The sequence below is a fragment of the Ptychodera flava genome, chromosome 16, assembly GCF_041260155.1.
Source record: "Ptychodera flava strain L36383 chromosome 16, AS_Pfla_20210202, whole genome shotgun sequence".
Classification (NCBI taxonomy): Eukaryota; Metazoa; Hemichordata; class Enteropneusta; family Ptychoderidae; genus Ptychodera; species Ptychodera flava.
The window spans coordinates 613041-627838 of record NC_091943.1 but is presented as its reverse complement, the minus strand read 5'-3'; the positions used below and the strand labels follow the sequence as shown (position 1 = coordinate 627838).

Below are 14798 nucleotides of genomic sequence, written 5' to 3'. Positions count from 1 at the left end.
TATTGGAGATTTCACCGTCTTACAGTTCTGGTGAAACCCGACTTCCAAGGACTGACTCTAGCTTCAATACTAAAAGATACTAGATTCTGTCAAATCGCGCGTAAATATCCGATATATATCGGAGATTTCACCACCTTACAGTTCTTGTCAAACCCGACTTCCAAGGGCTGATTCCAGCTGCGATACTAGACAATACTAGATTCTGTCAAATCGCGCGTAAATATCCGATATATATCGGAGATTTCACCACCTTAAAAGTTCTTGTCAAACCCAACTTCAAGGACTGACTCTTGCTTTTATACTAGACGATACTAGATTCTGTCAAATCGCGCTAAATATCCTATATAGCATAAGCTTAGCCTATGTCGGAGATTTCACCACCTTACAGTTCTTGTCAAACCCGACTACCAAGGACTGACTCTAGCTGCGATACTGGATGATACTAGATTCATTCAAATCGTGCGTAAATATCCGATATATATTGGAGATTTCACCACCTCACAGTTCTTGTCAAATCCGACTTCCAAGGACTGATTCCAGCTGCGATACTAGACGATACTAGATTCTGTCAAATCGCGCGTAAATATCCGATATATATCGGAGATTTCACCACCTTAAAAGTTCTGGTCAAACCCGACTTCCAAGGACTGACTTTTGCTTTTATACTAGACGATACTAGATTCTGTCAAATCGCGCTAAATATCCGATATATATATCGGATATTTCAGCCTTTTGTAGATCTAGCTAAGCCAATCTAACTTTGATATTGTATAGTCTAGTAGCCATAAATATCGGATATCATATAAAAGTGCAATGTCGCGGTGTCCTCCAAGAGACGTAGCGGCAGAGGCAATAACTGTCTCGGATCCTCGGTAATCGGCCATCTGTCAATCCCAGTAGAAACACCAACAGAATACCTGTTAACTATGCTAAACATTATTCTGAAAAAAGACACATTCGAATTTAACAACGAATTCTACAAACAAACATGTGGGTGCACAATGGGACCGCCATCGTCACCCGAGATTGCCAATCGGCATCACATTTCACGAATTAGAACTGAAAATCATACGTGAACACACAACAAAAATATCACTATGATGTAGATTCAGAGACAATGTTTTCCTAATCTTTATTGGAACGGAGCACGAACTCCATGAATTTATAACAGTAATTAAAAAAATGCATCCTACTTTCAAATTTTCATATGAAAGTTCTTCACATGAAATCACATATCTTGACCTAGTCATTTACAAAGGTCAATGATACAACAACGAAAACATACTAGACACTAGACCTCACACAAAACCAGCAGATACGTTCCAGTTCTTACAATGAAAACACTACATATTTGTAAAGTTGGTATTTCTGGATACCTGGGTATATTTCAGATATCAATGATACAGCATTCAACAAAATTTCATCTATCAATTAATTTCCCTGCATTCATTTGTACTCATTCATGAATTTAGTATTTCAGACTACAAACTAAGCTGTTTGCAACATATTTTTCTCACAATTTTACAACGCCAGTAGTTGTACGAAAGCCAACTAGCGAAGAGAAGTACAGTTTATCGCATGATGACAGAATAATGGGCATACAATGTACGCTAAGCTTTGCGTGCCAAAACACTGAAAGGTCATCTTATCAAACAAACCCAAAATTTTGGCAAGGATTGAACGCCATCAGGGGCGACTCACCCCACTGACATAGTGTGGTTACTGTTGACTGCATTTACACTGATTTGCATGTATTTCGGATTTTTCATATTACACTTAGAATACTTATTAGTATTTGGAGTGAATGAAAATGGCTAGGTCTACTGGACACACAAAACTGGCGACCATTTATATAATTTTCATTTCGCCAAATTTCCTTCGAGTGCCAAATAGGGGTGAGTGCCAGGGGACACATACCAGTACATAGGTATTCCATCAGCACCAGATGTGATTTCTGTTGGAGGCAGAGAAATCTGAATCAATGTTACCTGACACAAAATATGTGTTTTAAACCAATTAAGATGAGCGATGTTACTTCTATGGCTCTCCAGAGAAAGCATGTAAAGTTCTGTCCAGGAAAATACCATTTTATTTGCTCACGTGTTGACACACGTGAGCATATGTCACAGTGATGTCTGTCTGTCTGTCTGTCTGTCTGTCTGTGTGCTCGATATCTCAAAAATGGCTCATCAGATCAGAATCAAATCTGATACATAGATTCAGTTTGCAAATGGCAAGAACTGATTAGTTTTTGGTGGGTGTGGCTTTCTTACTTTTTGCTCATTTGCATAATTAATGATTTTAGAAAAAACGGATATATATGGACAACGACTGCACACAATTTGATGAGATTTGCTACAAATGTTGATCACACCAAGATATATCAGCTGTGAAAGATATCAAAGGGTGACATAAAAGATAATGGATAATTTGCATATTTAATGAGCTTTCCTAATTAGGGATATATATCTGATTTGACCTAATCAAAATTGACAAAACTTGCTATGTACATTGAAGATATTATGATATAACATTATTGAAAATCATTAAGCAGTTTTACTTCAGCCAATTCCCTATTTACATATTTAATGAACTTCACTAATTAGGGATATATATCTGAATTGACTCGACTGAAGTTGATGAATCTTGCTATATATATTGAAGATACTATAAAACAACATCATTAATAGTCATTAAACTTTTTGACTTCAGCCAATTCCCAATTTGCATAATGAAGTTTCCAATTAGGGATATTTATCTGTATTGACTAGACCAAATTTGACAAAACTTGCTATGTTAAAGATACTATGATACGACATTATTAAAAGTCATTCATCATTTTTAGCGACGAAGTTACGTAACTGAGGAAGCTTATAGAGTTGGGAGAGGCGAAATTGACGTCATTTCCGTCAACAACTTCCGTAAAACTATTAAGTTGTCACACCACGCGATCAGTGTTATTTAACGACTATATCATACCTCCATAGCACACCATTCACGTTGCACACTCACTATCAGCGAAAATACCAGATCATGTTGAATTGACATTATAACTGAACTTAGAGCGTACGTGTGAGTGTATTGGCTTACATGAAAATGCGATAGACAATGATGCATTTACGTTAGAACGTCCATGCTCGATCATATTGTTTTTGTTCTGTCAGTGTAAATTACGAGGTTGATGGATGTTGACGGACATCATGCGTGCGTTTGGTCCGGTTCCTGACATGCATGTCGTTTCGATCTCCTTTTTACTGTGCAGGAGAGAATGAATTACGTTCCTCATGGGTTTCAAATATGTCAAAAAAATACGAAGTTTTGAGTGGATTTACGATTTCGTTTGTAAAATTACGAGCAAAAATTTCAGCTTCCCATTTCATCGGCGCAACCGTGCAAGAAACCTCAATCTCCTACTACCTCCATGATCACATGTTGTACCTCACGAACATGAAAGGCGTGTGGAAATTTGCGTAGTGTTTTTTCTCATTTAATTTGGCAAATTATAAGCAAAAACCTCAATAATTCAAGGTAACCCTTTCTTCTCAATCGCTTCCTTGAGTTTCAAAGTCATACCAACGAAAATGAATGAAAAATTTCGATGCAAAAATCGTGCATCGGTGAGAGTGATATGCGTAAGCTTAAAGAGACTTAGAGTATTCGTAGAGAAATAGCCCATGATTCGAGCTTGGTTTTCCTGTTTTCGTTTGAATTTTGGCCAAATAGTCGCTTTTTAGCGGGTTTTGAAATTTTTAAAGCATCTAAAAATATTAAAATGACTTTTCATGAACAAACGAAATAAAAAAGTAAGAAATTCAATTATTTATCTACAAAATAAAAATATTTTGGCAGGCTGAACATGCAGCTAAAAAGTGAACAATCAATGTTTTGGACGAGTACATACTTGTGAGTGATTTTTCGCGGGGATTCCCCGACCCTTCATTGCTGTGGCGCTCGAATACGCAGTCAGTTTCTGTGAAACGGGATGAAATTTTCTTTCAGGCGAGGCGTTTCAAGTTACTCTTGAGAAAAGTTACTTATTTATCAGTTGTTGTTTTACTGTTTCATGACACATGTTTCTGATTCAATCACTTGTTGACCTGAAAAACAACGACATTTAGTACTCTTTTTAGCTCCGCTGTCAGCGACGCGGAGCTTATCAAATAGGTTGATTTTCCGTCGTCGTCCGTCGTCGTCCGTCATCCGTCGTCCGTCAACAATTGCCTTCTCCTCTGAAACCGCAAGTCCAATTGCTTTGAAATTTTATATGCAGTTCACTTGGGGTGACCTCACTTAAGTTTGTTCAAATTGTGTTAAATTTGCATATTTGTATTTTTGGGGCAATTTTTGGTGTTTTTGGTAAAAAAATCTGAAACCGCTTGTCCGATTGCTTTTAAATTTGATATGCAGTTTACTGAGGGTGATTTCAGTCAGATTTGTTCAAATGGTGGTGAAATTTGCATATTTGTATTTTTAAGGCAATTTTTGTCATTTTTGGTAAAAAAATCTTTAAAAATCTTCTTCTTCAAAACTACTAGTCAGATAGCTTTGATATTTGGTACATATGTCCCTAGGGATGATCTATTTCAGATTTGTTCAAATTGTGCAGAAATATGCAAATTTGCATTTTTAAGGCAATTTTTGCCATTTTTGGTCAAAAAATGTTTTTCGTCAAAAAGTACTGGTCTGATAGTTTTGAAATTTGGTATACAGATTCCTATAGATGAACTTAGTAATATGTATTGAATTTCTGATGAAATCTGTAATTTTGTATTTTTGGGGCAATTTTTGCCATTTTTGGTCAAAAAATGTGTGTTTCCAAAACTGCTCATCTGATAGCTTTGAAATTTGGTATACAGGTTCCTACAGATGAACTTAATAATATTTATTGAAATTATGATGAAATCTGCAATTTTGTAATTTTGGGTTAATTTTTTCCATTTTTGGTCAAAAAATGTGTATTTCCAAAACTACTCATCTGATAGCTTTTCAGTTTGGTATACAGGTTCCTACAGATCACCTTAATAATATTTATTGAAATTATGATGAAATCTGCAATTTTGTAATTGTGGGGCAATTTTTGCCATTTTTGGTCAAAAAGTGTGTTTCTCAAAAAGTACTGTTCTGATAGCTTTGAAATTTGGTATACAGGTTTCTACAGATGAGCTAAGTAATATACATTGAATTGCTGATGAGATCTGTAATTTTGTATTTTTGGGGCAATGTTGCCATTTTTGGTCAGAAAGTTTCAGTCTTAAAAAACTACTCATCGGATAGCTTTGGTTGACATGTTCTTAGGGATGATCCGATGTGATATATTCAAAGTATGATGAAATTATGTATTTTTGCAGCTTATTTTAGCCACTTTTTTCTGGCCATTGCATTGAGCTATCAAAGATTTCCACCTTCTTCATCAACATGTGTCCAAAATAGTTACTCTCTACATAAACGCAGCGGAGCTATATCGGCCGCTAGGTCGCTTGTTCAACAGACTTATAGTAAGTAGCCGCGGTACAGCTGTCAAAATACTATCGTTTTTAAAGTACATTTTGAGTGAACTTTGTGAATGAACATTCTGAACCATCGTGTAATGTTATGCTTGGAATTTTGTTGCTTTTGAGGTTTATTCGTGGTTTTTTGTTTCTTTTCATCATCAAACATTGACAAGTAAGCTTGTAAAACTAGCCTTAAATCACTTAAATTAGAATTATGTGTTACTTTCTGGTTTTGTAACATAAAGAAATAAATAAGTTGATTTCTTTTGATCCTTTCCACTTATTGGTATTTTTCCTGGTTAAAGTTACTAATATCCTTAACCTTTAGTCTCTACAATCTTAGAAAAAATGAAACGATTGATTTAATAAAAGAAACTTATTGTGACACAGTTCAGTCATTTTCATAACTCTGGTTCAAAATTCAGTGTGCTCTATACTCATATCTTGGCAGTGCTGAACTCTTCTATCATAGTATCTGCAATTGAAGAATTACTTCACATAGAATAATTTGTAAATGTAAATCAGTGCTGTTGAAGATTATTTAATTGTTAGGGTGTTGCCAAATCTTGTGTGAATATATAAGTATGTCCGGTTCTGAGATGAGCTATATTGGCATACAAAAGGAATTTGTTGATAACTGACAATTTGAAATTTACTCAAAACTTTTGAGACTGAATTTGAAATTTTACTAAGAATTTTTGGTAGCTAGAGGGGAAACAGACATACCACTGTGATGGGCAGACCAGAAAGTCCATGGAAATCAAGCGCTAGGTTGTTCTTACATGAACATTGCTGTTTGGTGTGTTGATTTGTAACACACTATGCTAACATGTTTCAACACCCAAGGAAACATTTGTAACTTTGTAGTCAATGCGACATATTAATAAAATTATTTTAATTTTGTATCGAAATATCACAAAACAATGTTGTGATCATCGCAGTCCAGCTAGCTGTTATGAGTAAGCATGTGTACTTGGCTGGACCGATCAAGTTTCTGCAAAAAATCATTTCACCATCAATGACAAGCTAAAGTGACGTCTTTAATAAATGTGTCCATTCAATATCCAAAGAAAATCAAGGCTATCAATGACACGAAGAAAGTTTGTTTAGAATTATATTTTCGTTTTAAACTGCAGTTCTTTGATGCAGTTTGGTTGTCTGGCAATCCACCATCATGGCAGATGTAGTGCATGCAATACACAGTCCACACTGTCCAATCATGCGTGCTTATTTTCCTGTTACAATTCAAGTGGGTCAGAATTTTGTAGCAAGGAACATACCAAATCTTGCAGATAAATCAATTTGGATGATCTATGTTGATCTATGCAAATTCCAAGTTTGGTGGACATGTGAAAATTATGTTTTTTGCCTTCATGTACAAGATGGCATGTTTACCAAGCTGGACGCTCACTGCTAAAAAAACAATAGGTTTTATTACAGTTTCACAATTCAACCCTTTCTTTGCATCTTTCTCAGCAACATTCCCCAAACCCCTCTCCTTGCATCCCTACCGCTAAATGCACCGAGGAGCACAGTGTCATATCATTGACGCTATTTTTACTTCAGCCACTTCATAATTTGCATATTTAATGAGAACATTTCAGTCAATTCCTAATTTGCATAATTTAATGAACTTTCCTGATTGGAGATATATACTTGAATTTAGAATTAATCTGTGGTGAATATTTCATTATGTTGATCATAACACTTTAAATGTAGTTGCAAACAAGTGGCAAAGGTTCAAATTTACACATAACTGCAATATATAATTAAACACGTGAGCATTTTCAGTTCATATCTGGTTAGATGTTTTGTCCCGTCAGTAGAATTTGGCTTGGGGGGGGGGGGGGCGGCAAAGGTGATTAGTCAATTAAAAGCACTGCGAGAAGTTGCAAGATCTCTCTAGAGTACAGAAGAAATTGCATTTGTTGTGAAAAAGTAAATTTTTAGCATCTGATTTGTGCACCATTGTGCTTTTGACCAAACAGGGAAGGAGGGGAGGGGCAAAAAACTACATCTCTCTGTGATCTGTTATTCAAGAATGGCAGGCCGAAAAATCCTGGGCGACAATGTGCAACCCGCGGTTTTTAATGTATAGTGGTAATTATCACTTAGGTACGTTGAGAATCCCTCAATGAAATTATTGCCAAAATGTCATAATGGAAAGAGGAACATATAAGGAAATGGAATCTGTAACTCTTCACGAATATTTAGCTGTGTAGCTAGGAAATTCGGTGAAATTTTGAACATTGCGTGGAAGACGGATTTGACTTTCTGTATGCTTTCTTGACGTGTGTGGCAAAAAGCGGGCATGCCTTGAGTGAACAAAATGGGGACTTTTTCTGCCCATAGTGAAAGGAAAAAGTCATTCAATGTGACTTATGATCGCATGAATGCATTGCAGTGAAGACAATCTCGTTCAGTCTTATCTAAGGTAGTGTGCGCCTCGAAAGTAAAAGACCTAAACTTTTGCTCAAACTTCCAAAAAAACACTTTCAACCATTCTCATACCAAAATAAGACTATAAGTCAGGGGTCATCATGCAGAGTTTGGAACTAGCGGAACAAACCACCAAATGTTCTGCAATATTTGAAATTAAAAATGGCCTCCATCCCTGTGCTAACTCTATGGGGAAAATTAAATTTCCGATTTTCGAAAAACTAGGACACTGAAAGTTTTTCTTTTTCCAAGAGCTTCAAAAGGAAGCTCCACAACTGGCAAATCAGAAAGAAATAGAAATTGGAGAGTGAATATCTATCCCCGAGGCACGCTCTACCTTAAAGAACAAGTCATAAACTTGCATGTGTGTGTGTACATTTGTATGTATTTTTATTTATTCACGTTCTATGAGACTGTATGTTTATTTATCTATTTGTTTATATTTGTCTGCATGTTTGTTTATTATTTATTTCTGTATTTGTATGCTTTTTTGTATGTTTGTAAATTGTTTTTGTTTATTTATTTGTCTGTTTGCATGCTTAGGTTTTTGTTTTTTCTGACTCTCTGGGACAAAACAAATAAACAAACATGCATAAACAAACAACAAACAAAACCGTTCTTTATTGACAAATTTAATACTGAAATACAACTGCTTACTGGTTCTTTATTGTATATGGAAATAATAATACGTAACAAATAACAAACACTCATAAACAAACAAACAAACAAACAAAGCGCCTGATTCTCTGTGGAGGCACGGAGGCCAAAGAGAAGAAATAGGGTCTGTGCTAATATACTGATTGATGTGTAAAAATGCTTCAGCAAGAGGTAGACAGAAATATACATTAAAATCATTGACGTTACAGTGGAGGTCCCTCTTATACTGCATTACAATACTTGCAGGTGATATGGTCATTCTATGTACGAGAACAGTGATTTGTCAACAAAAATAATCAAATTTGTTTGGTTTAACCCTTGGAGCGCCAAAGTCGATTTTTTTCACCTTTATAAAATATAGCCCTGTTAGTTTTTTTCAGATTTTTACCAAAATTTTGATAAAAATCTGTAGCCAATGAAATGTGATGTCCATGTGGTCCAAAATTATCATATAGAAATTGGTATAATATTGTGCTAAAATTTTGGTGGGAAAAAATTACAGTATACAAAGGGTTAATTTTGCAATGAAATGGTAAAATTATTTTACAGTATCTGAGGACCTCAAGCATAGGGTCCTCAATCTCCAATGATATTGATGATGATGATGATTAAATATTTAAAAATGGAGAAAATAAAAATATATTTGGACTCTGTAAATTTGTTGTTGTTGTTGTTTTTATTATTGTTGTTATTGTTGATAGTATTTGCAGAAAAGAACAAAGTATGCCCTGTTTGTACAAAGGCAAAACCACCTCTGTCTGGGGTTGTAAATGAGATACAATGTAACATTAAAGCGCAGTGGTCGTCGCGCTGCGCAAGATCCTGAGGGTGTCCCCACTTGTTGACAATATATCCGAGAATGCCGTATGAGGTTACGGGTTGATTATTATGTTTGCGATATTGCCGCTGATATGGCGGCTGGTTTGTCACAAGCATACCAACTTACCAAATCTAACACCCAATAAAAGGTCAATTAATCTAAGTTAAATATCTGCTGAATATTGAACAGTAATTACACGCTGGATTGAGATCACATTTGATCATGATTTTCTTGAATCAGTTGAATTGGGCCCCGGAATGGGGCTCGTTCGAGCCATGGATCTGAACACTTACCCGTACGCGTGTATATGCCAACAGACTATCAATGACCGGGCTCTGGTCTACGACATCGCTACCAAGGACGAGAACTTTCATTTCAAGAGGCCCAACAGGAGTACAATTGACAAAAACGCAAGCTACAGAAATCTACAGCTCGCAGAGCCCGCTGCAGCAAGAAGCATCTGTTCCATGGTCTGCAGTAACGTCGGTGTCAAGAGAATCGGGTATATGGCGCGCTACACTCAGCTGTGGAGAATCCAACTCCACTACAAAGTTTACTCTGCTGGGGTACAAACGAGAATTCCGAGTACAGGTATAAAGTCAAGCAAAGGACCTGTCATAGGTCTTCTTGTTATGTGGGGGTTATCTCATTTGAAAGAGGATTCAGCAAGGTATAATGGTGCGCTCATTGTTGACTTTGTCAAAGTTAATCCAGTGATAATCTGGTGACAGCGCCCACAGATTAGTAATTTACCCTTGCTTACTTTGGCAAATTGGGCACTAAAACTCATCAGATAAAAGACTGAAGGTGGGTTTACACGTGTATTTTTTTAAACCCAAGTGTATCCGATTAGTCGCTCTGTAAATATTCCTTATCAGCAATCTAAACGATCTCACGTTTACACGTCAATCACTAGGGTATAAATTTAGTTTGGGCCAAACGGTATTCAGTGGCCCAGAGAACAATTGCTAGTGTTGGACACAAACATCAGACAGCTGCTGTCTACGCACTTTTACAGCCATGAATCAACCGATCGAGATGCCTTCGGCGAAGACATTTACAAGAAGAAGAGGATTTTGATGGATAGAGAATCATGTCACTCGACAGCAACCTTTAATGATTTCATCAAAGGAAAATTCCTCAGATATGCTCGCACTTGTAACAACACTGAGGACTTTATTTAAAAAGTAGCATTCTTCACGAGTAAACTACTTGATACAGAATACAAAAACAACGAAATCACAAAATGACAGTGGAAATAGACCACAGTATTCGAAGTAACTAACAAACTGCACAGTGACAAGAAAAGAAACAACGGACAAACAGACTGGGTGCTGTACGTTGTAAGTTCGAACCCGTTTGAAACCATCGTATTTAGTTTAAGGACAACATATATACTGGGCAGAGCTGCAAAAAGACACAAAAAGACACTGAGAAATCTGTTCCAAGAATCACCGATCATTGCTTACAAGAGAAACAAAAATTTAAAAAACAAACTAGTCAAAACAAAATTTACAGAAGTAAATAAAAAACAAAAAACAAACCAACTTGATCCCCAAATGGGTCTACAACGTGATCCAAACATTGATATAGTTGCGTCGGTACTTGAAGAACAAGAACACTGAATTCACTTACAAATTGCACAAACACAAACTGAGGAAAGAATTTACTCTGCGACTGACGAGAAATCACACTTGGATTTCAAAATGCAAGCAACAAAGGTGCATTCTATCAAGTCCTGTAACACTATAGGTCCGGCTGCGTCTGTCCATAAGCTTGCTCCACACAAACAAAGGACTATCATACACATTATACATGTAATTCCCTTCACATTACTATATCATAAACGAAACAAACAATACTGTAACACAAACCATTGCATAGTAATGTGGGAATCCTATTTCACACATATCCGAAACGAAACAAACACCAATGCAACACAAACTTTTGGATAGTAAGGTGGGAAGCCTCTTTCACATTTTTATGTGAGGCAGAAGACAGGATATAGTTCGGCGTTTAGTTCGGCGTTCTGGTCACACATGTAAAGAGGCCATTGTTTAGTACGGAGCACCAAACCTTAACCAGCCCTCCGACACCGAATTAATTTAGTTCTTTGTTAGTTCGGTGTTGTCTGGTCACACATCCAACTGACACAGGTTTAACTTTAATCCAGTGTCAGCTCCGGAGTAAACACGCACGTGTAAACCCCTAATAAATTACTACCTTGCTTGCTTTGGCGAATTAGGCAATCAAACTGCCCAGATAATAAATGCAGCATGCTGATAAAACATTTACGCAAGATTGTCAAGGGCAGTGCAAGACCAAAACACCAAAGTTTGGTAGAATAAACCTTTATTAGCAATACAACAAAACACCTACCCACCCCTGGGGACGGACACATAGGCTATCCCCTATGGTCATACTACATGGCCCAGGGTGACAAGGTATTTATCAGGGCCATAAAATTCACAATACAACAAGTGAAAAGTGTTTGACGTGTACAGTGTTGTTTGCTCAGACAGCAACAGGTGTTTGCAATGACATCACGCACACATCATGATATACATCATACATTTAATAAATTCCCAACAATTTTTCACATGAGATAGTAATTATTATCTTCAGTGTTACTGGATCTTTGATAGGATATCAGCATAGATAAATGAATGTCAGGGGTTTCACTAAATTTTGAAACAGGGGACCATATCTACAGTACAGGAGGCCGATCTATACTGACTGCCATGCATAGGGTTGTTTGGTGACCCCTAGATTTATTTATTTATTTATTTACTGATAATATTTTCTATGTTTTTGGTTGCAACAGGGACAGCATAATTTCATTTGCTGTTTGGATGTAGCATCAAGCACAGCACATGTGTACATGTACACGTGTGTCTCCCAGCCTTTGATGTACATGTGGTTAATGAGACATATTTAGCAGTCCCGTATTTTCAGAAAAAAAGAACAGTATTTATTCATCCTGAAAGACTTATTACAATCTGAAATTGCTGGAATGACAATCACATCATCAAAATTGTTGAATAACAGAGGCTAAGGGAAGTCCAAACAAGCTTGTTGGAAATTGTTGGATGTTATTTTTTATGGTAGCATGTATAAATTTTACATTCCTGATTACAGAAGTTGATTGTATGATTTACAAATTTTTAACAAGTTACATTTTTGCCAAACCTATTGCGTGCTATCAGATAACTTGAACTACTGTATTAATGTAATAGAATTTTTCCCTGTATTTCTTTACAGGGCAATACGAAGGGAAGAAGCTATCTGACTAGGTTTACCAAATAGATAGCATTTCTCCTGAGTGCAGATGAGGAAGTTTGCCGCCATGGTAGTGGGTAACACCTGCAAACAGACTGCTATAAACATCTTCATGATACTGGGCATTGGTGGGACCTGGGCAGGCAGCATGCAACTGGCAACGTGTGCGTACTCACCATCCTTCGATGGAGTGCTGTTGTACGTGTGGTTTTCTACCGCGTGGCTGATCTTGTTCTTTCCAGTATCACGGTTCTGTAGCAGATTTCAGAAGAAAGAATGCATTCTAGAATATGAGAAGTGAGTGAATTTCAGCTGTCTCAAACCTGTTCACTTCCAGTTCCCTGTAAACTGGTCCACAATCACTGTTTGTAACAATGGTTTGAGTTAAACCACGGCATTGAAAGGGTTAAACAAAAGAGTGCTTGTCCTGCACTTTCATGTATGTTACTTCCCATACACATGTACACCCTGGGTCTGTGACAGTATTTCTCTTTTCATGTAGCTATATCATTCATTTCATGCCAACACAATTTCTTTCATGCCGTACACTTCACCATAAAAAATATTGAGTTGTGACTATGAAAGCACAAATACAAGAAAAGTATTTGAACCTACAGACAAAATATTTTAAGTCACATTTTTCTAGTTTATGGGTACGTGTATTGTGTGCCATTGGAAAAAAGTATGTTGAAAACAGTTTCTTGTTTTTGCTGTGCTTTGTGAATCAGCTACCAAACTTACCGGTAAAAATATATGCTGTTGTGAGCTCTTAGCATTTTCACTAAGGGCTGGACAGAAAAAGTCATTTCTAATTGTGATGTCTACAGTTATTTCAGATATTTGAAGCAATAGTTGTATGATGCAACAAAGACCCCAACAAGTATATTAAAAAGAGTAAGCTATATTTTGAATGTCTTTGGGAAAAATTTATTTCTATTCATACATTGAAAAGTATAAAAGGACAAATTATTTCTTTCATCAAAATCATAGACAGTAGGAGTACTCATACATGCACATTTTCTTCATAGCTTCTTGCCATCAATATTATCATGTTTCACGCTTTCTACAGATGTTGATGTCATACATGTACACATTTCACCCTTGAACATCTATTTCAAAGAATGATGGTATTCGATTTTTGACAACCAATAGGGCAGCAGTTTCCTGACAGTAAGTATGAAGAATGCTTGATGTGAAATCATTTTGAGGTCAAAGTTGAAATCTACAAATTTCATGTTTTACACACACCAATACACATACTGTACATCCAATGTCAACATTTTGATGCTGTAAAAAAAGAAAATATGTGCTTTGCCAGTCATTTGAAAAATGCATAGGTAAACTTACACATTTTTACTTTATGATAATTTGGGGATGGCTAAATTTTCATTTTTGATCCGATGAAAAAGTGAAAAAAAGAAAATACAAAATGAATCACATGTATCAAATTGCTCATCCTGGGCCGCCAGACTTTTGGTGGACTATTAAGGTAGAATGCATCTCAGGGACATTCGAATTGTATAATACTTTTCTGATCCACCACTTGTGGGCTCATTTTAAAGCTCTTGAAGTAAGAATATATTTCACCGTCTTGGTTTTTAATATTTTATTTTTCCCCATAGAGTTAACACAGGAATGGTAGCCATATTGAATTTCAAATATTTATAAATGTTAGGTAATAGGCCAAACCCGGAATTTGAATCGACCACGGTACCAACAAATATGCGCAAACGTGCATAGACGTACGTGCATTTCCATATGCGTTAGTATACATGTGGGTTTGTTTGTACCGGCATCACGTGATTATTTGGGTGTACTGAGTGTGTAGAACGCATCGCGTCCTTTTTATTCCGGAGTAGAACCATTAGTTTATCATGTACCAAAGTTTGCACAGTGACCCCAAATTTTTATTCCTTATTTGGTAAACAGTGGTTAAAGATTTCATTAAGGAAAAATTAAGCAAAACTTAAAAAGTCTTCACTTTTGAGGTGCATACTACCTTAACCCATAAACATTGAAATGGTTAATGACAATAACACACTGAAATTTTCTTTTTTTGGTGTCAGAAAGATGACATTGGCGTTCAATTGTTTGGTATTTCTTAACTCTTC

At 36.3% G+C, this 14798-nt stretch overlaps 1 protein-coding gene across 1 annotated transcript in view; it reads left to right on the top strand.

Annotated features, from left to right (window-relative positions):
- LOC139152447 (solute carrier family 35 member F3-like) overlaps window positions 1-14798 on the top strand; it is a 30598-nt gene that overhangs the window by 3951 nt on the left and 11849 nt on the right. Inside the window, exon 2 of the mRNA XM_070725561.1 lies at window positions 12670-12984. Within this exon, the coding sequence (XP_070581662.1) occupies window positions 12737-12984 (248 nt within the window). The 5' untranslated portion in view covers window positions 12670-12736. The remainder of the gene's footprint in view (window positions 1-12669; window positions 12985-14798) is intronic.